The 25941-nt window shown below is 40.7% G+C and overlaps 1 protein-coding gene across 1 annotated transcript in view; it reads left to right on the forward strand.

The window, feature by feature from the left end:
- The first annotated feature begins 10767 nt into the window (after window positions 1-10767).
- Window positions 10768-25941, forward strand: part of LOC149221698 (Polyketide synthase, enoylreductase family protein) — a 374456-nt gene continuing 359282 nt past the window's right edge. Inside the window, exons 1-2 of the mRNA XM_089385195.1 lie at window positions 10768-11031; window positions 11152-11369. Coding sequence (XP_089241321.1) covers window positions 11158-11369 — 212 coding nt within the window. The 5' untranslated portion in view covers window positions 10768-11031; window positions 11152-11157. The remainder of the gene's footprint in view (window positions 11032-11151; window positions 11370-25941) is intronic.

Here is a 25941-nt window from a genome sequence, read left to right on the forward strand (position 1 = left end):
AATAGGCCTCGGCTCCGAATATCGCTTCCCATCCGCATACACAACATGACGCTCTGCCCAGGAGTCAGGCTCCCATGGCCACACAGGTCCCGACTGCATCTGAGACCCCAGCCAACTAGTAGAAGGTTCCAGCAGAAGACGCAGCGGCTGCTCCACAGCCGAAGAAATGAGGGCGGCCTCCCAACCGTTCGCAACCGCCTCCTCCCTCTCGACCTCAGTCGCCATCTGAGGGCCTGCCCTTGTCAGGTATGAATATTCCCACCATCCCTGTTTCCACTTGCAGCTCATCTCATTTTGATTGCATATTATCTTATTCTTTCTCCAAGCCTCATGTAAAGAACCCTTCTTTTGATCATCTGGGTCAGGGTCTTGGTACAGATCCCCCTATCACTGCTTCTCTCACCTGCCCGATCTCATCCGCCCCCATTTTCTCCCCTACACCCTCCTCGAATACTCCCTCACACCTCCCATCCACTACTCCTTCCCTCCTAGTCCCCCCTCCTAGGAGATACTTGATTCGCTCGAAAACGAAGAGATAAGCCCAGGATAATATTGGGCTTGAGATACTCCACTTTCTCCCTCCCCCTAAACTCCATAGGGGTCGACCTTCCTACCTTTTTAAAGCCCAAGGCACAACCAAAGATGAGATTGCTTTGGGGGTTCAAAGTAGCATCCCAGGGATGCTTAGAGCTAGAGAATCCTAGCCTGCCCCCCCCTCCATGAAGATTTTCTCCCTCAATTGTAGAGGGTTGGCTAGGCCGGATAAAAAACTAGCTCTTCGTCGTCTGTTAAAACTTGTTCCACTTGATATTATCTTTCTGCAAGAAACCCTGGGACCTATTTTAGACATTTCACAGTCCCTCTAAAACATGCTTCCTGGTTGGATCTTTATTGGACTTGATGCGCATGGGAGGTCGAGAGGTCTAGCTTTGGGCTATAACTCCCATACCATAAAATTGCTTAATTACTCGGGTGGGCTGGGACATCTTGGAGCAGACATCAGATCTGCAGATGTGGGGATGAATTTTCGGATATTAAATATCTACGGTCCGTGCTAGAACAGACCATCATTTTGGTAGAACCTCCTAAATTCTGATTCATTTTTGACTGACCACCTGATCCTGGGTGGGGATCTCAAATTTTCCATCGGACATTCTGAATCCTGGGGACACAGGGCACAGCAAGACCCCCTTTTGGATTACTTTTTATCTGAACTGGATGCACACCAACTGATTGATATCCCCTCTGCAAAACCCCAAGTGACTTGGAGAAACAACAGGAATGGGGAAGACAGTCTGGCCCGTAGACTCGACCGCTTCCTTGTCAAAGAAAAGGTGTTGGACTTGGGTCTACAAATCAGACACTGGGTAGGTTCTAGTGGGATCTCTGATCACCTACCCATTTACCTGGAAATTGAAGGGGGGTGAGCAAAACCTAAAGGACCCTTTAAATTAGGCTTTGTCTGGCTCAAGGATGACTCATATAAAAAATTGGTCACTGATTTTTGGAATGCAAACCCCCCTGGGAGAAGTGAAGACAGTACTTGAATATTTATACAAAATCTTACAAACCTTAAGAGGATGTCCAAACTTTGGGCACATAACAAAAGAATACAAGAGGAACAAACTCTCGGTAGGATTGAATCTGAAATTGCTGCTTTTGAAAATAATCTTGGAGGAATATACACCTCAGATGAACATAAGGAAAGGATGGTTTCTCATTATGCTGAAAGGACAAAAATACTTAAGGATAAGGAAGAAACCTGGTGCCTGAGAAGCAGAGCCATCTGGATGCTTGAAGGGGATGAAAACACTAAATTCTATCATAAATTTGCCAATGGAAGGAAGACAATCAACACCATATGGCAACTACAAAATGATCAGGGGCAGATTGTAAATACTTTCCCACAACTTGCTGAACTTGCCTCCTCTCACTTCAAAAGTACATACTGAGCCCCCAGGGAGACAAACCTAGCAGAAATTATCAGGGTTGCACAACTCTTTCCCAGATTCATGGACCTTGTGGAAGGAGATGAATTAATAAAGGCAGTCACTCTGGAGGAATTGGAACACACCTTAAAATGGTTCAAAAAGGATAGGAGTTCGGGGCTTGATGACTGGTCAATTGAATTCTACTTGGCCTTCTTTGACATCATTGGGAAAGACATGCTCAGAATTGTCAAGGACTTGAGGAATAGAGGATTTCTTGAAACCTCTATCACCTCTACCTTCCTTGCACTCATACCGAAGAAAGACAACCCAGACTCATTTGAGGACTTTCGTCCCATATCTCTCTACAATTGCATATATAAGATCATAGCTAAGATCATTGCAAACATGATGAAACCTATTCTTTTTAATCATATCTCTCCGGAGCAATTCGCTTTCCTACAAGACAGATATATTCATGAAGTTGTAGGCACCGCCCAGGAAGTAATTCATACTTTACACTCAAGGCGAGGCAAAGGTATGATTATGAAGGTCAATTTATCAAAAGCATTCGACATAGTAAATTGGCTTTATATTAGAATGTTGTTAACTCATTTAGGTTTCCCTTACTTATTCATCAAATGGATCATGATCTGCATTACTAATATCCCTTTCAGTGTTCTGGTGAATGGAAGTGCGTCTCCTTTTTTTACCTATGAAAGGGGGCTGAGATAGGGATGTCCCCTCTCACCTTTGCTCTTCTTACTCGTTATGGAAGGTCTCAACAATCTCATCAAAGAAGAGCACTAAAGGGGCATATTAAAGGGTATAAAGATAACAGAAGGTTGCATCCTAACTCACCTTCTCTTTGTATTTGACATCCTAGTTTTTATCAATGGCAGTATTGGGGACATTAGTATCATCAAGGCAAATTTCACCCTCTTCCAAGTGGCAACATGTATGACCATAAATGACAACAAGTCCACATTAACAACAGTTGAATGTACTCCGCATGAGATATATTTTGCACTTCAGCGTTTCCACTTCACACAGCTGCAATTAGCCGATGGTTTAAAATATCTGGGGTACAAGTTGAAGCCACTGGGATACAAAATTGCTGACTGGACTTGGCTCATATCCAAGATGGAGAAAAGACTTAATACATGGTACCTCAAATATCTTTCACGAGCTGGAAGACTCACTCTAATCAAAAGTGTCCTGGAGGCCACCCCAGTATATTGGATGTCCTTGGCCTGGATTCCCAGAGGCATTCTCAATAGAATTCAAGCCCTCTGCTGTAGGTTTCTTTCGCAAGGGAAAAAACAGGGCAGGATGTTTGCTTGGGTTAGGTGGGAGGCCCTGAACCTACCAAAAAAATGGGGAGGTTGGGGCCTAAAAAAGTTAGAAGATTTCTCTTTAGCACTTGCCGCAAAACTTGGTTGGAAATTAGTATCAGTAGACAGCCTTTGGACTAGGGTCACACATGCCAAATATATCACTCCATTACACATCATGGACTGGATTAGAAGAACCCATCTAAGTACCTCTGGCATCTCAATTATCTGGAAGGTTGTACTAAAGGCTTTGAGTACGATCAAGGAGGGTATCACCTAGAGAATTCGATTTGGATACACTGTTCGCATTGGCCTTGATCCTTGGGTGGGATGTGGGGACATGCACCGCCTACTCAGGGAGCTCACACAGTATCTCCAGCAACAGAACATCACTTATATATCACAAATTGTTGACCTGGAGAATTCCACCTTCCTTCAACAAGTCTGGAAATCTGCATAACAGTTAAACATTCCTCCTAATTGGACACAGCACTGGGAAGAATACACTCAAGCCCTCACTGAAGCCCACATTCGTATACTAGATGGTGATGATGAGATTATATGGGCACTTTCTAAAAATGGCAGGTACACACCAAAAGATGGATATTTGACTTTGTCGGCGCCAGGAAAGCCTCTGCTACTTGCTAACTGGTGGAGACATCTTTGGAGACTAAAGGCTCCCCCCAGATCTAGACTCTTAATGTGGACCATCCTCCGAAACAAAATTCCTACTGGCGAAAACCTCCTCAAGCGTGCACATTATGGTCCCCATTGGTTCAGCTTCTACAAACAGGGAGCAGAATGGAGTTGCCGACAGCCTATCCAAAGAGGCTGCGATCGGGGAGCCGAGCTTCTGGATGATTAGAGAACAGAATGGGGAAGCCTTCTATCAATATTATCATCGGACTTTTATGGAACTAGATGTTTAATTCATGATATTTTTACTAGATATGTTTTTTTGATCAGGCACACGCCTTTTTTGATTGTATATATTGTCACTGAACATGATAACAGTATGCTTATCATATGTCTCATATTTTTGTTTTCTTATTATTGTTACCCCCTGCGTGGATCAAAGGCAACAATACTGTTTATACATGGTTTATGACCATGCACAACATATGCACCAGCATCTACAGAATGTAATTTCCTCCTTTTAATGAAATTACTATTTTTCCTTATGGGAAAAAAAAAGCTTTGAGGGTTAGCTCAGTTGGTTGAGTCCTCGTCGTTAAAGCACCTTTGTTATTGAGAGGTCACAAGTCCAATTGTCTCGACACTCTCGGGGTTAGGCTTTGTGGTTGAGATGGCAAGAAGTGATCCCTTCAGGTTGATTAACCTGGAACAAAAATTTCGTGGATGTAGTGATCATCGATCTTCGAGGACCATGAACTACATAGTGTGTGTGTGTATATATATATATACATATATGTATGTATATATATATATATATGTATGTATGTATATATGTATATATATATACATATATATATATATATATATATATATATATATATATATATATATATATATATATATATATATATATATATATCGAAAATAAAACAAAAAAATTATTATAGTTAAAACGTTTAGTTAGTGTGTTGCTTGAGATGAAAGAATTCCTTCCAATCCCTTAAAATGTTAATTAATTCATTTATTTTTTTAAGTTTTGCACTATAAAATAGGTTTGCACTTAAAGGGATTTGATCCCTCTCGATGCTTGATAGATCCAAGATTAACATGGATCTATGTTGGTTCTAGTAATTAGGTGTTATTTCCGTGCACATCACAATTTTTAGTTTATACTTTTCTAGGTTACTTTATGTAAAAAAAAAATGTAATTGTTGGGCTTCCTACCGTATAGAATGTGAGTTCGTTAAGTGTATAATACAATTACAAATTTTAATCTAAGGAAAAAAATAATTTTTATTAAATTATTCTATTATAAATATAAATATATAAAATTGATTTTGATTGGTTAAGAACTTGTCTTCCTAGAATGCAAAGAAATAGGTCAATGGCTCAAGGCCTAAAGGCATATAGTAGGAAGTGAAGTTTACTCTTTCATTGAGTTGTTTTAGGGGGTGTGATTTTTCTTGAATAATGGTGATGGGTTGGGTGGTTATCCTCATTGTTGGTAGAAAATTGAGTTACAATAGGTTTTGCCGTTGTAAAAAAAATATAAAGATCACCCCGCTTTTGATTGATAATTGAGTTATGATAAATTTTACCACCTTTGGAAAAATTTATAAAGATCACCTTCCTTCTAGGTAAGAGGTTAAATTACAACACAAAGTAATATTTGGTTTGATGTGTAGGAGTATAGATGTCACTAAAAAGCACATGACCCGAGTAAAAGTAGCCTCAGGACAAGGAAATTGACTTTCTTGCAAAATACTATTTTATGCTATAAATACTCTTGATTTGGTGTAAGAATTTTAGTTTGATTCGCTAAAAGCTTATCTTCTTAAATGCAAGGAAAATGAAATGAAATGATATTTTAACATCCAAGAGACTAAAAATAGTCTACGGGACCACCAGTTCCCTGTTTTTTCCCTTTTGCAATTCAATCATTTTCTTATTCAAATTGATGATGAGTTGTCCAAACCTTCTAACAGTCCCCTCGTTGAAAATACAATGCCAAGGAACCAATGCTAACATATTCCCGCGACTTTCCCTGTGTCTCTGAACGCATCACATTCCAAAATGATTTTTTTTCTTTTCGATTCCATTGCCAAAGATGTGCAAAATGTACACACCCGTTCCTCCCAATCTTCTTTAGGCCTTTTCCACCGTCCTGTTTCACACCGAAGTTGATGCGAGTTAGTTCTTAATTAAGCAATAAGAACCTTTTCCCTCCATGAAATGCTAGCTCCAATGTACTCTTTTTGTTGGAGCTCACACATAGGGTTAAATCCCTCAATGTAGTACTTCTTCTTTCTACCCAACTCTTTCCCCATATACATTTATGAAACTTCTCCATAACAAACTTCTTTAGCTCCTTGTTATTTGTGGGACAAACATTGAGGTAGATATTCCATTTTTGCATCCATGTGTAGTTTTGTCTCATCCATATTTTCTTTCTTTTAGTCATACCTTCATTGAAGATAACATTAGGCCATCTACCTTCTCCCATTTGCTCAATTCTTTTTAGATGTCTTATGAGATGTACCATAGCAATTGCTTCGATGGGAGTTGTTCATGTTTCATTGAACATTATCTCTTAAGGAACGAAACTTTTTATTTTGAACTTGCTCATGATCAAGCGTTTTTGAATTTTCTCAATTTCTTTCCATTTTGAGACAGGGGTGCTGCTAGCCCATAATTCACACCCATATAGCATCACTGGACAAACTAGGAGTCCAAAAAGCACTTTAATTGTTTTCCAATCCCATAACTCTGCCTCTCTACATCTGTTTTGAAGAGCATATAATGATTTCCACTCTCCTAAAATTCTCTTATTTATGCAGTCCTCCCAATTAAGCTTGTTGTTGAAATCAATCATAATGTATTTGTACTCATTTACTTCTTTAAGAATGTTGCCTTCAAAGAAGAACACATGCTGGCTCTGCTTCCCTTTATTAGAGAAAATCATTATTTTGGTCTTGCTAGTATTGTCTTGCATCCCCATTGCTCTACAAAAAAGCTCAAGGGCATATAGGTGCATCTGCAATCCATGGACCAATTTAACAATCAATACAAGGTCATCAACATATAAAAGAAGCTTTATAACAAACTCCCCCAACTGAACACCATCTCCACTTTGCAAATTTAGCCACTCTTCCAGTTTGTCAATATATAAACCAAAAAGAGTTGGGGATAAAGGGCAACCTTGCTTGACTCTAATGCCACTTCTAAGGCTTTATGAAATACCTATTGAAGTTATATTTTTGACTTTCACCTCTTCATAGAGCCTATGGACATCGACTCTATAATGCAAAGGAATTTCAAGTTTTTCCATTCTACCCCACAACGTATCTCTAGCAACTGTGTCAAATGCCTTTTTGAAGTCAACAAAGCAACAAAATACTTCTCCTTTGTCCCCCCAAACCTTTTCAATAATGTGTCCCCACAAATAATACTAGCTTGTTTTGTTGTTCTAACATTGAAATCTCCCACTAAAAGAACTCCCTGCTAAGAATATGCGACAATGTCCTGCTTTAAAGCTGCATATCAATCTTTGTTGTCTAGCCGCTTATTTTTATAAATTTTTGAGATTTGAAAGGCAAAATAGCATGCTACAATCCTGATGTGATTCTCGTTCTCTAATATTTTATTTGCACCTTCTTTCATTAACTAGGTGTAACTGCCTTCTTAATTAACAACCTAATAATTAAAACATTTATTGTAAGTAGAAATATTCCCTTTATGAATCACTAACATATCAATTCAAGTGATTATAATTTTTCTTGAATAACTATAATAAATTAACTCGCATTAATGCATGAGAGGTGAGGATAACCCTCTTAAATGCCCATACTTAATAAAAGTTGTCCTCACTTCCCACTAAACATTAAAAAACATTTTTTTATTATAAAAACGAGTATAAACTGTAAAAGACTTATGAAGAAAGAAGAAAGAAATTATTTTAACGTCCATGAGGCTAAAATAGCCTACGGGACAGATTGCTTCTTCATCTTCTTGATGTATTCTACCCTTTTTTTGTGAAGCTTCACAATAAATGCTCCCAGCTTCTCGACAAATCCCTCACTAAATAGATTATCTCAAGAGCTAGCTGCCAGCATATCTGCATAACCTTCCCTGTTGTCTTTGAAGGCCTCACATTCTAAAATGAAATGTTTTTATGTTTCCACTTTTCCAGAAGAACAAAAAATGCATACTCTTTCCTCCCACACTTCTTTTGGCCTTTTCCAGCGCCCTGTTTCACAACGGAGTTGATGAGAATTAGTCCTTAACTGAGCAATAATAATTTTGGCTCTCCAAGAGATATTGGCCTCTATGTATGCTTTTGGTTGATGACTATGAGTGGGATTAAACACTTCAATATAGTACTTTTTATTTCTTCCTAGCTCATTATCCCAAGTATGCTTGTGGAACTTTTCCATAACAAAAGCTTTTATCTCTTTGTTGTTTATGGGACACACGTTCAAGCAAATATCCCATTTACTAAACCATTTGTTATTTTGCTGCATCCAAGTTTTTTTTTTGCACAATCTGTCATTAAAGATAGCCTTAGGCCATCTACCTTCTTCCATTTGCTCAATTTTTTTCAAATACCTAATGACTCGCACCATAGCAATTGCTTCAATAGGAGCAACCCCTGTTTCACTTAACAAGATAGCATAAGGAACTACACCTTTAATCTTGAATTTGTTTGTAATCGAACGCTTCTGAATTTTCTCAATTTGTCTCCATTGCATGTCGGATGTACCACTGGCCCATAGTTCACAACCATAGGGAATCACCGGAATCACTAGAAGCCCAAAAATAGTTTGAGTAGTTTTCCAGTCCCATAACTCTGCCTCTCTACACCTATTTTGAAAAGCATAAAATGCTTTCCAAACCCCCAAAGTTCTTTTCTTTCTACAACCATCCCAGCTTAGATTTTTGTTGAAGTCAATTCCGAGGTATTTGTAATCCACAACTTCTTCCATAATGTTCCCTTCAAAGTAGAACTTATGCTGGTTATGTTTTCTTTTCTTAAAGAAAACCACTACTTTCGTTTCACTGATATTGACTTGCATCCCAACACTTCTACAAAAATGCTCAAGGGATAGTAAGTGCGCTTGCAAACCCAGAGTCGATTTAGCAATCAAAATAAGGTCATATGCATAGAAAAGAAGCCTTATAACAAACTTGCCCAAATAAATACCATCACCCCCTCGCAAATTTAACCACTCCTCAAGCTTGTCGATATATAAGCCAAAAAGGGTAGGAGATAGTGGACAACCTTGCTTGACCTTGATATCGCTTCTAAAACTTTCAGAAATGCCTGATGAAGTTCTAATTTTGACTTTCACCTCTTCATACAACCTATGCACAACTGCTCTCAAATGTTTAGGAACCCCAAGTTCCTCCATTCTGTGCCAAAGCTTATCCCTAGAAACAGAGTCAAGCACTTTTCTAAAATCAACAAAGCAACAAAAAACTTTTTCCTTTTTCTCCCAAACTTTTTCAATGATATGCCTTAAAGTTATACAATGATCAACTGTGGAATGTTTAGGTCTAAAACCTGTTTTCCCTTTAGCATGCTTATCTCTTTCTTTTGCCCACTTGCTAATTTTTTTTCTAGCATGCTTCCAAATAGCTTTGCAAACAAAGGGTTTATCATGATGGTCCTATAATTGGAGGGATTATTGACGTCACCGCTCTTGAAAAGAGGTATTGCTAGACTAGTTGTCCAATCTGTGGGGAGACCCTGTTGTACAATGTTGTTGAATTTTTTGTAATGTGAGGTGCAAGGATCTTTGAGCCCCACTTTATATATTCTACTTGGAGTTCAGCTAAGTCTTTTGCTTTTCCAACACCCAACTTTTTGATACCCATCTCTACCTCTTGCATCGTGAAGAGTTCAGTATCTGTGTTGACCAAGGGGGGAGGGTCAACCTTGGGATCCTGCTCATAGAGTTGTCTTGCACAGTCAAACCATTTATAAGCTGTAATACTATTCCAGTTTGTATCTTTTTCGGTTGAAGCTCATTCCAAAATAATTTGGGATTATTTTTCCCAAGGAAGATTAGTTCTTCCCTCCTTGAAACCATGAAACCGTGAAACCAACCTTTTTCTTGCTTAATAACTGCTTGTAAGCTTTGAGCTTTATGGTATCCTTGTTTGACTCTTTCCACATTCTCCTTGCCTTTTTGCATTCCTCATCAAACCAAGCATTAAAACCGGAAAGAAATTTGTTTCAGACTTCTTAATTTTTGCTCTTTTGCACTTTGCAAGTGCACATTGAATTAAATGTGTTAATTCATGACTATGAAGGCTGTGAATTGTGATTTTCTCCTTCTCGAAGAGTCTCTCTAGCGTCATTTTGAAGGTATTACAATTTTCCGGAGTCAAAAGAATTCTGCCCTATGGGAAATTTTGTTGGACATGTTGAATTTTTTAATCTAATTGCTTCTTTCCAGTCCAAGAGAAACATAAATAAATTGGCTTGTGATCTGATTTTAAGTCCCACATTTGATCTCCAATCAAAACTTCCTCCATTTTCTCACACAAACCATGCAAGCAAATTGCTTAATCTACTACACTTGCTTCATTGTGTATTGCAAGTGAAATTACCAGACTATGCCTATCTAGTCAAGCCATTACAAATGACTAAATCAAAGGTCCCACATAAAGTAAGCAATTGTTCACCAAAGAGATTGCAACCCTTGTCCTTTGAATTTCTTTCCCACTAATGATTACTCTCTTCTGTAAGCCAAATAAAATCACAATCATCTTTGCAGCGAAGAATGCTAGCTGATTTCCAACATTGCTTAGAAAAATCTGGGGGAGTTACTAATCCCAATCTTATTCATATCACTTCCCTCTATTAAAAAAATATACTCTAAATTACCAAATCCATTAATTTTTTAAAACACTCTAGCTCCAACATCATCTACATTTTGCAGAGGCGATCTCCGAAATCGAATTTTTGGTACGATATTTCAATTGCTAAATCATTTGCACAATCTTGAGCAGAAGGCAAACACGTATTGGGATCGACGGCTTCTTCCGGACCATCTAGAGCCCATTTTTTCCTAACACAGAGGACAGAGACAAACTTCTTCCACAGATTCCTAGGGCAGTAAGCAGTGCAAGTGAGTAAAGACGTTAACAGATTCTAATTAAATGTTCAGCCTACTGTAGTGGCACGAAAATTTCAATTGATATCGATGGCTCGTTATTACTCGATTGCTATAAAATGTAACGTAATGCAGGGAGCCATGATGTTTGGAGCACGAATAACGGGTCCTCTCAGAATATCTGTAAGAACACTATCTGTGAGCTTTGCGCCAAAATTCATAGGAAATGCAAGGGGGATTTATATGCCTTTCACTCCGACCTCAATTTCATCGCGTACTTTGGCCTCCCATTCATGTCCACCTTCTAGGGCTGTTATTTATGAAGAAGAAGGACCTCCTGACAAGGTTACCAGGTAATATTTTCCTTTTATCAATTGGCCACATTGCTCTTGCTGTGATGCTGTTAGAATCTGATAATCTTCGACCAATATCATTCGAAATCGTATTATCTTATTTAACTTCGTATTCGGCTAGAATTACCCGGTACTTGGACCTGCCTCCCTCCTTCTCCCCTGAAACTATTAGTCATGGAGTACAGGGATGTGTTTGTCTGGTCATATGATGACCTCGGGGTGTACAGAGAGGATGCTATCCAACACACCATCCCTCTAATCGAAGATGCCAAGCCTTTTTGGCAAAAGCTTAGGCATATTAATCTTAAGCTGGTACCTCTGGTTAAGTAAGAACTCGAAAGGTTACTCGAAGCGGTAATCATTGCCCGTTCAAGACACACTACTTGTTTTTCAAACCTGGTAGTAGTTAGGAAGAAGACAAGTCAAATCTGCCAGTGTGGATTTCACAAACTTTAGTGTAGCCTCTATCAAGGATAGCTATCCATCTCCCAACATGGAAATGTTGTTGCAATGGGATTCGAGATGATCTGTTTCCTCGACAATTTGTCAGGGTACAATCAAGTTTTAGTGAAAGAGGAGGACAGAGCGAAAACGACATTCACAATTACATGGGGCACCTTTGAATATGTTAGGATGCCTTTCGGGTTGCAAAATGCTAGTGCTAGGTTTCAAAGTGCAATAGTTATGCTAGTTACGCTTTTTGAGATATCATGAAGAAAATCATAGAGGTCTATCAAGATGACCTCACTATGGTTTTGAAAAACTATAAAGATCCGAGTTGTCTTTAGTGCGACTTTTTGGAAGCTTTTCTGGTGTAATTCCTCTAAAATCCAGCAGGAATTCATTGAATTCACAAGCTTGATGGGTAACCCCTACACAATAGAAGTGCCATAGGGTTTTTCAGAGTGCTGAATCCATATATACAGTCAAAAAACTAGTTTAAATAACACAAATCAAGACAACTCCATAAAGATCACATCAGCCATCTTAGGTAGGTTTTTGAGAGATGCAAAAAGTATGGGATATCTTTAAATCTCAAGAAGATTGTGTTGGGAGTAACCGAAGGAAAATTGCTTGGTCATATAGTGTTAAAGGAAGGAGTGAGAGTAGACCTTGAGAGAATTCAGGGCATTCAATAGATTCAATGGCCAGGGAACCTAAAAGACTTACAATCTTTTTTTGACAAAGTGAACTTTATTAGGAGGTTCATTCCAAATGTTGGTGAAATTACAAAACGTCTTAATAAGTTGCTTAAGAAGGATACTACGTTAAAATGGGATGAAGCAAGCTATGTTGTGTTTCAAAATGTAAAATATGCTATAGGTCATGCTCCAGTTTTGGTGAGTCCAAATTTCGAGAAGGAATTTATCATATTTTATTTCGCTTCAAACTATACCATTGATGGAGTCTTGCTTCAAAGGAATGATGAAGATTATGAACAACCCATATCGCATTTATGAGCAAGATGCTCAGAGATGTCGAGCTTAATCACGGAGGAACAAGCATATGCTCTAATGAAGTCACTAAAGCATTTTTATACCTATGTGGGCTATTCAAGAATTGTGGCGTTTGTTCCTCATCCAACAATAAAAGAGATTTATCACAATAGGATTGTTTGGTAATGCGAGGAAAGTGGGCGTGAAGATTCAAGAGTACTATCTAGAGATTAGACGCACAAAGATCATTAAGGGTCAAGGACTTGTGAAGCTCATGGCCAAAGGTAATGGGGAAGCCCTTGGGTTGAGCAATGAAGGTTGCGCCATTATAAGCGTAGTTGCTCAAGAGTTAGAGCAAAATGACTAGTATAAAGACAATCTTTTATCTCAAGCACTTGAGTAGTCCAAGACACCTTCCAAAGCATAAATGAAGATCTTTGACGCTAAAGGCCTCTAATTATTGATTCATTGACCAAGGATTGGGATGGAGGAATCCCAATAGGTTGATCTTACCATGTGTTAATTTGAAGGACGCCTATCCCTTGATCAAAGAGTTTCACCAACGATTGTGTAGTGGCCATCATCTAAGCTAGAACTACCACACACAAGCTCCTTAGGGTGGTTACTACTGGCCATCCATCTTCATAGACGTTTATAAATTTGGCAAAGAGTGCCAACCATGTCGATTCTTCATGGGAAAGCAAAAATTGGTAGCTTTACCTTTGTAATAGGAAGTAGTCAAGGCATTCTAGCAATGGGGCCTTAACTTTATTGGTGAGTTTGAAGATAACTCTAGTAACGATCATAAATGGATTTTGACCACTACAGATTATTTCACTAGGTGGGTGGAGGCCATACCCCCCAAGAAGGCGATTGATGAGGTTGTGATCATTTTTCTCGAAGATAAAATTATTACTTGATTTGGGGTCCTTGCTAAAATTATGATAGATAATTCCATGGCATTTAACTTTGTGAGGTTAATTCCATGGCATTTAGCTATGTGAGGTTATCATCTTTTTGCTTTGATATTGCATTATTTAGTTGCACTCTTCGGATTACTATCCCGAAGGTTATAGTTTAGTTGAGTCTAGTAATAAAAAATTGATGAATATTTTTTAAAAACACTGTTGGCAAAAACAAAAGAACGTGGGATAGTCAAATTAAGTACGCTCTATGGGTTGATAGGATTACCAAGAAGGATTCAATAGGAAAAAGCCCATTCGAGTTGGTGTAAGGGATGGGAGTGACTTTGCCTATCCATTTGAAGCTTCCTGTATATTGTATTTTACAACACTCTTCTACTTATACAGATGCTATGTAGGACATAATTTCACAGCTGATCAAATTGGACAAAAATTAGAGGAAGGCTTTTGATCACCTTATCTAGAGCCAAGAAGCAACAAGGAAGAAGTTCGATAGAAAAGCCCATAGGAAAGACTTCTAGATTGGAGACTTGGTACAACTTTGGAACAAAAGGGGAGAAAAACCTGGTAATCACACTAAGTTTGAAAGTCCTTGGTTAGGTCCTTACCAAATTGTTGAAATTGTTGGTGAAAATTCTTTCTACATTAGTCATCTGAACAGTGAGAAGTTGCCATTGCCAGTAAATGGGCAAGCTGTCGAACTCTATTGCATAGGTATAATTTAAACGCTATTAGGGTCATTTTGAACCTTATCTAGTTTCCATTTTTGCTTGTATGATTTCATTTATTGATGTACTGGTATTTACTTGCACTAGATTAGTTACACATTTTACCTTGTGTTATTTCCATTTACATTAGTTATGTAGTTTTTGTTTAGTTTTTTCCGGGGAAAATAGAGTTCGTAATTTCTATTAAGAGGTATAATAGATATTACATGCTGTAGATGCCGAGGCATATGCCATAGAGTGGTATACCACTACTCTGAAAGTTCAAAATGTCCTGATGGTGTCTCTATGGATACGATGGGACTGTATCCATTACAATATATGAACATTACATAGCAGATCAAAATTATGCAAAGTAGAGGAGAAACTCTGTCCAAGTACTAAAACAAGATAGCGACTAACAAAGCCATGCCGAATATACAATAAGAGACAAAAAGTATCAAAATATCATATGGGGAGGATGTCCCCCTGAAGTAGACTGTCGATGTAGGGGCGGTGGTAATATCTGTGTACCCCATCCGGAGTGTGTTCTTCAATCATCCAATCGCCTAGAGGCCGATCCGCCGCTTCTTTCGAGAGCCGGTCAGCAGTTGAATTTCTTTCCCCGTTCGAGCCGGTGCAGCCTCGGACGGATTTGATGTCTTCAATGCAGTCTTCAAAGCTGTCTTCGATCGGGTTCGCGGCGGTCCAGGCACAGCCGAGTCCTTACTGCGAGTGATATTTGTAGCACTGACACCCTTCTTCATGGAGGGGTTCTCCTGTAAATGCTGAGCGCCTTCCTCAGTAATGTTCTCACCAACATTTTGATTCACCGTGGCCTGTTGACGGGGTCCTTTGGCCTCCTCAGAAACTACCCTTGTATTCAGAGGGCAATCTTTGAAGAGGTGCCCAACTTTGTGGCACCTCCTGCAACGGTATGGGACGCCCTCGTAATCCAGAGGCTGCTTGCGCGAAACATGATTATGGTGTAGGGTAATCTTTTCCACCAGTCCAGGCCTGATATCCATATGAACGAGAATTCGCGCCATGGTCCTAGTCCCTGACTGCTCGAATGACCTATCGTGTTCCAGATAAGTGCCAAGAGTGTCTCCAATTTTTTTGAATGTGTACTGATTCCAGAATTGCCATGGAAGCCCAGGGAGGCGAACCCAAATGGGTCCTTCCCCCAGTTGTTCACGATCTGGGTCGAAGAGGGGATCCCATCTCTTTAGTAAGACTGGGGCGAGCTCGATATGCCAAAATTGGGTAAGGACCCACTGAGTGTATTCGGGACGCAGAAAATGCAGGGCAAACCAGCCTTTAGTAAGTACCATAACCTCGGGGAGTTCTTTGAAGAAAGACCCCCAAATTCCATTCACCCAAAGCTTAAGACGTTCTGCTGTGTAATTACGGCCTCTGACCCGTCCAACCAGAACTTTCTTAGCAGCGTCCATAACGTCCGGGAGCGGAGCTTCAGGTCCCAAATTGATGATGTAGTCAGGATCAATGGACCGGAGACAGCGTCCTTTGTTCACCTTCTCAGAGCGTTTTCCAAAGGGGATGCTCTTAAGCAGATTGCGACACGGGTCAGAGGTACTATGATGAGCCGAAGCAGCTGAGCGAGCCGGAAAAGGCGGGGTAGTGAAACAGCCTGAATGTATCGGAGTACAGGGTGTCGAGATGTTGCCGGGGAGGTAGGATGCAGAGGGTTGGATATTTGGTAAATGAGCTTGCGGCATGAAGGATACAGAAGGAGAATGGGAGCTCGAAGGGGGCGGAGGCAGGGGAGGCTGTGGTAAACCAGGGCGCGACTGAAACGGAAGCGGGGCGTCGGAAAATGGAGAGCTAAGAAAGCAAGTGCCTAGAAGCTGTGCCGTCGCCGGGGAGAGCGGAGGGCAATCAAGGGGCGAGGCGTCCGCGGGCGTAGGAACCGGCTCTTTGCTTTTACCTGATGAAGCCAACTGTGGAAGCTGAGACTGAGCACCTGTCACATAACCCAGCGCAACGCTTCTTGGAATCATTTGGGGCCGCCTTGAATGAGCCCATATCTCCTGATGCGGCATGGGGTCCGCCTCGTAATCAACTAACTCCTCGTCACCCATGATGAACGGTCGGAAGGAGGCGGAGGGATTCGAACGGGGGTCCGCCTGCGAGATGTAAGTGGATGACAGTGCGGCAGAGCGATCACCGGGGGGACCGCAGAAAGTGACAAAAAAACCGCCGCGAGTTACGATGATAGTGCCTCAAACATCCGGTATAAAGCCCAAATCCCTAATGCTGAGCCAGTAATCCGCCATGGGAAGAAGTTCTGTAACAAACCCTAGCTAGGGTTCAACCATTTTCCTCTCTCCAACCCTTTCTTTTTGTTTAGTTAGTTGTCATTTCATTTTGATTATTTACCATCTCAAGAAGGGATAGGATTCCAAGCTGATTCTCTCCCAGTATTTTACACTCATCATGTGAGATTGTTTTTGGTGACAAGTGGAATATCCTAGGGTTCTCCTATCCTCCCAGGTAGAGCACGTGTCCCGCAGTTGGAGCCAACTGTTACCCATGATGTCAACATGGGTACATATATTTTTCACTTGCATTTATCACCATTGTAAGCCCAAGGTCACAAGTCAAATGCCTTGTAAAAACCATGTGAATCTTTGTATTTAGTTGTCCTAGGCCTTGTGGTGGTTGGCCATGGCCTGTCCTTTTGGGTTAAGTCTTTCATCTCTTTGTCCTATATAGGATTGGAAGATTGTGGATGGATCATAGGGGGACTCATGATTTAGAGGAGCCTTGGTTATGTAGGGGTGATCCCAGTGTATCAACCTGTCTAGCTCATGTTAAGGTGCACCTATGTCTTATTGCATTGTTATGAGTTGTAGAGTCTATTTGTGGCCTTGGCCGCCTTGGTGCAATATTCTTCATATAGTTTTCAACATGGAAATTTCACAAAATCAACATTTCCGTTTCTTGTGGTAGTTCACATTCCCTAATGCCAGTGGTCTTGGAAGTAAAACAATCTACTTGGTCCCAAAATGCTCAGAATAATGAGGAGATGACATGCCACATTCAATTTTTTCCAAATAGTGAAGGCATGATGCTGCTACAGGTGGTCAAAGTTGGTCAAATGTTATGTGGGGCTCCCAGGTGGCAAAATAAGGGCAGGACTTGTCAAATGTTGCATGCATTATGTCAAAATTGGTCTACAGGAAGAGAGCAACAAAAGCCATGTGGCAAATGTCCAAAATTCCTAAAGGCATTAGAGATCCAGTGATTGGGGATGATGATGTTGCATAAATGGGGTGATGTGGCAACCCATGGTACTATTGTAGCCAGTGGGGCTAGCTGTAGGTCAAATCAAGTCAAATATCAACAAAATCAAGTGAAAATCATGCAAAATCCATTTGAACGTTGGAGAATCAAGCAAAGAGTGGCAAGTCGAGTTGTTACTAGCCATTTGGGTCGATGGAACTAGACATTTGAGGTTGTTACTAGTTGTTGCAAGACCAAGGGTGGCATGTTGGAGGTCTAAAGGACCAAGAGTTGGCAAATGGACAAAAAGATAGCCATTACAAAGTCAAAGGTTCAACTTATGGACCAAATCGAACCATTTTTCAACCAAGTTGAGTTGTACCGTGGACCAAGTCGAGCCTCATCTAGCCATTGGTGATGGGCATTGAGCTTCCAAGGGGACCTTGAGCATGTTTGGGCCACTGTTCTTCATTTCTTCCACCTTCGGGTCAAATGCAAAGGAAATGTTGGGTTACTAAGGGTCTCGTGAATCCTATCGTGTTAATTTGGCAGCTTAGTGACAAATTCCAACCATTGGACTAAACTCCTCTTTTTGAGAGGACCAAAATTGACTTTTGAAGAAATAAATTTGGACAAGGAAAAGTGTATTTTTGAAGTGAAGCCCACAATGTCAAAATTCTCGAGGTTGGCCCAAGGACAAATTAGCCCTCCTCCAACGCCTATAAATTAAGGACACCTCAAGCTCATTTGGCATCATATCGCACAACACATTCTTTTCTCTCCTTTGATTGGTTTGTACAACTCAAGAATTGCAGGCTTCTCTCACATGTGTGAAGGAGAAAGAGGACGAAAATCACAGGTGGCCGAAATTTGAAGCTGACTGCAACTTTGACCTGCGTTGACCAACCTTGACTTTGACTTTATGGGGTGAATTTTTGTTCCATCTTTTGGGCATCTTTCTGATTGGGTAGGCTGCACTTTTTGGCACAAAATTCGAGATGATCTGGGCACTTTGACTTGGGTTGACTGCAAAGATAAATTGCAGACTTTGACTGCAGAGATTCTCTTTCTTTTCACTGGGTTTGACTAGGTTTTAATGACTGTTTTTGGTTGACTTTGACCAACAATTGAGGCCAAGTTTGACTGCTATTGACCAAGCTCTTGAAAGGTTGTTTTGACCGTTGATTGTTGACTGGTTAGGGCACACATTGCTGCTGTTGACTTGGACATATTTGCATAAGAGTTGACTTTTATTGACTCCCTCTCTTGTCTCTGTTTTGGGTAAATTGCATGGTATATTGTCTTGATTGGAAATTGGATATTGGATAGTCAAAGCTTGACTTTGACTCTTGGATGATGTAATTTCTCTGCTGAACATTTGAAGACAATCTAATAAAAGAAGAATTGAATAGGGTTTTCCCCTAGTCATTGACCAAATATTGTGTCTCGTCTCTTGGTTGTCTTTCATTATGCACATTGTATAATTGTTCTATCTACTATTGCTCTATTGTTATTGGTTAATTAGAGAAGTGGAAATTGTAATTTGGATGCTATTGGAAATTGTTGAAGTGATAGTTGCAGCATAAAACAATTCTTGATGAAAAATTAACATGGTATCAAGAGACATAGAGCAATAGCATCTATCTAGCTGATGCATCTACCTTTGCAGCTTGGAAGACTAGGATCAATGTTACCTTAGATGAGTATGATGTCCTGGAATATGTGGAAGGAAAGATTTCATGGCCACCAGAAAATGCTCCCCGAGTTGCCAAATCCAAGTACAAGAAAGGTGAGGTTAAAGCTAAGAAGATCATTATTGATTCTTTAAGAGATCATCTACTTGTTTATATTTCATCTTTGAAGACTTCCAAAGAAATGTACGATAAGATTGTTGGCATGTATGAAGTGAACAATTTAAGCCACATTATGGATTTGAAAAATCAACTCAAGGAATCTAAGATGCACAAGGGAGAGACTGTGCAATCATTCTTCATAAGAATCACTGAAATCAGGAATCAACTCCAAACTGCTCAAGAAATTGTACCTGACAGGGAATTAGTGATGACTGCCCTTAGTGGTCTTCCTTCATCATGGGACATGTTCATTACTTCTATCAACAATAGGGAAATCATCCCTACTTTTGATGAGCTACTTGCTCTATGCAATCAAGAGGAAAGAATGATGATATCTAGGGGGAGAATTCAAAGGGCAATTGAAGGAGAGCCCACTGCCTTCGTTACTCAAGGAAAGAATAAGAACAAGAAAAAAGGAAAGGGAAAGGCATCTAATGCAAGAAGACCTCCTCAAGCCAATCGAGACTCCAAGTACTCAAGAAGATGAGACAGAGATGTTGAATGCTACAATTGTCATCGAAAAGGTCACTATGTTCGAGATTGCCCTAAGAAGAGAGATGCTCCAAGAAGAAACACTTCAAGGTCCTACAACAATAACCGTGGCTACAACAACAACAAATCATATGATAGAAGAGATGGAAGAAGGAATGATAAAAGAAGAGGAGATTCTCTCGATGATCGGGAAGAAGGCTATCGTCCATAAAAGAGGTCACGAAATTCCAGGTATGAAAGTAATGCTACTAATCAATCTAAATATATCCTTATTTTTGCTCTTTCTAGTTCCTCTCCTTCGGATGTTTGGGATAGTTGGTTGGTTGATAGTGAGGCTTCTCATCATTTCTCTGGGTATAAGGAAGTTCTCTCAAATTTAGTAGAGAGGGAGTCAAGATTGAAGATTATTCTTGGAGATAACTCCACTCATCCCGTTAAAGGCTTTGGGTCTGTTAAATTTCACTTGGACTCTAGGGAATTTGTTTTGCTTCATGATGTGATGTATGTGCTACGATTGAAGAAGAATTTGGTATCTATATATGCTTTGGAAGACAAAGGAATGAGGGTCGCTTTCATTAAAGGAAAAGTACTTATTTGGCTTGTTGGATCCTCTATGAGAGATGATTTCACATTGGGATCTAGATTTGAAGGACTCTATAGAGTCACTGGAAGACCTATTCTAGCGATGGTCTATGATACAAATCATCAAAGCGAGTTGTGGGACCGAAGGCTGGCCCATCTTCACTATGAAGCACTTCCGAAATTGAAGAAGTTAGTCTTTGGGATCCCCAATGTTCAAGCTCAACATGATGGAGTATGTCTAGGGTGTGCTAGTGGAAAGAAGACAAGGGGACCATTTCCATCTAGCGAGAACAAGATGAAAGACATCCTCCATCTCATTCATTCTGATATATGTGGTCCGATGCCCATACATTCACTTGGTGGCCATCTCTACTACATTACCTTCATCGACGATTTCTGAAGAAAGACATAGATATATTACTTGAAGCACAAGGATGAGGCCTTCAAAATGTTCAAAGAGTTCAAGGCTTTGGTCAAAAATCAATCAGGGAAGAAAATTAAGATATTCAGGTTCGACAGCAATGGGGAATACATCTCAAATGAATTCATAGACTTTTGCAAGAAGGAAGGTATCAAGAAGGAGACTATCGCGCCCTATAATCCCGAACAAAATGGAGTGGCTGAGAGAAAGAATAGGTCTATTGTGGAAGCTGCCCGAGCCATGCTCCATGATCTAAAGCTGTCGAAGTTCCTTTGGGGAGAAGCAACAAATACAACAATACATGTTCAAAACAGGGTTCCTCATTAAGCATTGGACAACAAGACTCCCGAGGAAGTATACACAGGTGTTAAGCCTGACATTGGTCATCTTAGGATATTTGGATGCCCTGTATATTTCCATGTGCCGAAGGACAAAAGAAACAAGCTGGAAGCCACTGGAAGAAAATGTACGTTTGTTGGGTATTGTGAAGATTCTAGAGCATTTATAATATATATTCCTGGTCAAAGGAAGGTTGAAATTAGCAGGGATGTAACATTCGATGAAGATGTTGCCTTGGGAAAACAAGGGACCTTCCTCCGCCTCCTCCTCCTAAGAAGAAGAGTGATGATATGGATATTCTAGAAGGTCCTTCCGTGCTAGAATCCGAGAAAGATATCGTTGATGATCCCATGGAGCCTATGGACCCCTTGGATCCTCCTACGAGGAAGAGGCCACTTTGGCTTCATGACACATTACAGAATGGAAAGAGACACATTCCCGCTAGAGGGACCTTTAGAGAAAGCAGGAAGTCGTGCAAGTACCAGGGATATGTGGTAGCGATGAGCAATGATTCAAGCTGAGCCTCCCACCTTTGGAGAAGCCGCGAAAGAACAAGTCTGGAAGGATGCTATGGCCGAAGAATATGATTCAATTATGAAGAACAACGTATGGGATGTTGTGCTAAGACCAAATGGGAAATCCATGTTGACTACAAAATGGCTCTGCAAAATCAAGCATGGGGTTGATGGAAGCATCGAAAAATACAAGGCAAGGTTCGTAACCCGTGGGTTCTCCCAGAAAGAGGGAGAGGATTATGATGATATCTTTGCTATAGTTCCTCGCTATGCCACCATTCGATCCATTGTTGCACTTGCAGCTAGTCAAGGATGGACTCTTCACCAGATGGATGTGAAGACTACCTTCTTGCATGGTTTGCTTCAAGAAGAAGTATATGTTGAACAACCTCCAGGATTTGAAGTTCACAACAGGAAGACCCCTGTGCCGATTGAAGAAAACTCTTTATGGATTGAAGCAAGCCCCTCGTGCCTGGTATGCCCGTATTGACAGTTACTTGATGAAGTTGGGATTCACAAGGAGCAGTGCCGATCCAAACTTGTACTTCAAAGTGGTCCAAGGTATGCCTCTCATTTTGGTATTATATGTTGATGACTTATTCTTGACAGGTGCAAACCCTCTCATTCTTGAATGTAAGAGGGAGTTGGCTACTGAATTCAAGATGAAAGATCTTGGTTTGATGCACTATTTCCTGGGACTTGAAGTTTGGCAAAGATCGAGCGAGATTTTCCTTTCACAAGGAAAATATGTTGTGAAGCTGTTAGAGAGATTTTGCATGGTAGAATGCAAGTTCTTGCCTACACCTATGGAGATGAATTTCAAGAAGCTATGTGGAGAGGTTGCTAGACTAGACCTAGGAAATGCTTCTGAGTATAGACAGTTGGTTGGTGCTCTAATGTTCCTCGTGAACACTCGTCTTGACATATGTTTCACAGTTAACACTTTGAGCCAATTTATGACTGAGCCTCACCATGTACATTGGGTCGCTGCGAAGCATGTATTGAGATAACTGCATGGGACTATTAACCATGGATTGAGATATGCCGCTGGAGATGTTAGACTACATGCATATACAAATGCAGATTGGGCTGGCAATGTTGTTGACAGGAAGAGTACTTTCGGATGCTGTTTTAGGCTCAGATCTGCCATGATATCGTGGATGAGTAGGAAGTAGAAGTTCGTAGCCCTTACCAGAACTGAGGTTGAGTATATTGCAGCCAACCTAGCAAGTTGTGAAGCAATTGGGTTGAGGAAGCTCTTTGGAGAGCTATTTGAGCAGGTCATGGACATGACAATTATCTATTGCAACAACAAGAGTGGGATTCGTTTGTCAGAGAATCCTGTGTTCCATGACAAGTCCAAGCATATTGAGATCAAATATCATTACATCCGAGACATGGTGCGGAGAGGAGCCGTGAGATTCCTTCACATTTCGACAGATGAGCAGATAGCCGATATCCTCACCAAGCCTTTGCCGAAAGGAAAGTTCTTAGTCTTCAGAGAGCAGCTTGGACTGGTTGAGATGACCCTTTCAGATAAGGGTCCTGACTGATCAAGAACACTGAGTAGTGCTCTTCCCCCTTGGTTGAACTCCTAGGGTGAGGAATGGAGTTGATGGGCACCTGGGGATGAGAGACCTTTGACCGATAGGGTGTAGAGACCTAGGATCTCCCCTAGTCAGAGTATGCCCTAGTTAGCGTCTTACCCACTCTGTGGGATAACCTCCCCGTCTGGCCAATGGGATGAGGGACTTGGGGTAGAGTGTGATCCCTACCCCTTGGGTGGATCTCGCCCAAGTTGGTGGATGCAAGTGTTCTACCATCTGACTCTTTAGAGTTAAGATGGATGATTAGGGACAATAGGGTAGAGTGTGATTCTTACCTTCAGTAAGTTGATCTCACCTATTGTTAGGGACTTTGGGATAGAGTGTGATCCCTACGCATTGGGGTAGGTTGATCTTGCTCATTGTCTTTAGTTTCAGGTGGTATCCATGGCTCCCCGATGGTGATGATTTTGGGTGGTAGCTAAGTCTCCCCTATGGTGATGGAGTCAGGATGGTAGCTGGAGCTCCCTTGTAACAATTCTTCTTCTTTAGATTCGAGAGTGTTCAACATGAGATGAACAAAGACAAGCAAAGATGAGCAGGGATGCACATGACATGATGCCGAGATACTTGTGATGATCACATGATGCATTTGGCATTTCTCCCTAGCTGAGAGGGAGTGTTAATTTGGTAGCTCAGTGACAAATTGCAACCATTGGACTTAACTCCTCTTTCCGAGAGGACCAAAATTGACTTTTGAAGCACTCAATTTGGACAAGGAAAAATGTGTTTTTGAAGTGAAGCCCACAATATCAAAATTTTCAAGGTCGACCCAAGGACAAATTAGCTCTCCTCCCATGCCTATAAAATAAGGACACCTCAAGCTCATTTGGCATCACATCACACAACACATTCTTTTCTCCTCCTTCTTTGATTGTTTCGCACAGCTCAAGAATTGTAGGCTTGTCTCACACGTGTGAAGGAGAAAAAGGACGAAAATCAGAGGTGGCCGAAATTTGAAGTTAATTGCAAATTTTGACCTGCGTTGACCAATGTTGACTTTGAATTTTTGGGGTGAATTTTGGTTTGATCTTTTGGGCATCTTTTTGATTGGGTAGGCTGCACTTTTTGGCACAAAAACTGAGGTGATCTGGGCACTTTGACTTGGGTTGACTGCAAAGATAAATTGCAGACTTTGACTGCAAAGATTCTCTCTCTTTTGACCAAGTTTGACTGGGTTTTGATCACTGTTTTGGGCTAACATCGACCAACAATTGAGGCCGAGTTTGATTGCTGCTGACCGAGCTATTGAAGGGCTTTTTGACCGTTGACTATTGACTGGTTAGGGCAGACATTGCTATTGTTGATTATTGTTGACTTGGACAAATTTGCACAAGAGTTGGCTTTTGTTGACTCTCTCTCTCTTGTATCTGTTTTGGGTAAATTGCGGCATATTGTCTTGATTGGATATTGGATAGTCAAAGCTTGACTTTGACTCTTGGATGATGTACTCTCTTTGCTGAACATTTGAAGACAATCTAATAAAAGAAGAATTGCAAAGGGTTTTCCCCCTTGTGGGGTTTTTCCTTGGTCATTGACCAAATATTGTGTCTCGTCTCTTGGTTGTCTTGAAAACTGCAAAAGGATCCAACTATCTGAATGTCGCTTGACAACCCCATCACGTGCCAAGCTGCAAAAGGATCCAACTATCCTTTGCTTGAAAACAGCATCCGGTGGACACAATTTGATGAACGCCCACTGGCGTATTCGCTGATGATGATCACCCACTGGCTGATGATGTCGAAAAACAACTCAATGTTGCTTTTGCTATGATGAAAACTGCTCACTGCTGCTTTGTTGTTGGTCGCCCACTGGCGAATTTGCTGATGCTCACTGTTGATGAAAAATGCCCACTGGATGCTTCACTGATTTTGTCGAGACTTTCAATCTGACAACCGCTTGTCAATTTCATTGACATTTCCCCCCCTTTGTCAGCTGAAAGGAGAGACAATCTTCTTTAAGTTATATCTGAATTCTGAACTCCCTCCTTCAGGTGTAGGAGAGTGTCACTGTTGTACTCCCCCGTTCAACTAAACGAGAGTACCATCATCGTTTCACTATTGGCTGCACTATGTGTGATTGTAGTCGGTTGTAGAACTGAGACAATCTTTTGACTGTGGATGACCGTTCCCAAGGATCGATCCATTCATAATGTATCTTCAATCTGGCTGATTTTGTTGGTTGCGACACTTTTCTGAGGAATGATTGGGCTTGCCACAATGGCGACAAGGATGGAGATCAAAACACTGATCTTCCATATGACCGGTTCTTTGACAATGAGAACATTTCGGTTGGACATCAACTTCAGGTTGCGTGCAATTATGTTTGTCTGCAACTTTCTCAAAACTTGCTGAGGTGTGTTGTGCAAGAAATCCTGCACCGACGAACTTAATTGGTTTGGAATAATTTGGGATATGTAAGTTGGTGTCATCAGTGACATATCCTAAGCCTCGTCGA

The sequence above is a fragment of the Pinus tabuliformis genome, chromosome Q (genome assembly GCF_031772625.1).
Source record: "Pinus tabuliformis cultivar Carrire ecotype Pingquan chromosome Q, CPIR1, whole genome shotgun sequence".
In the NCBI taxonomy this organism is placed as follows: Eukaryota; Viridiplantae; Streptophyta; class Pinopsida; order Pinales; family Pinaceae; genus Pinus; species Pinus tabuliformis.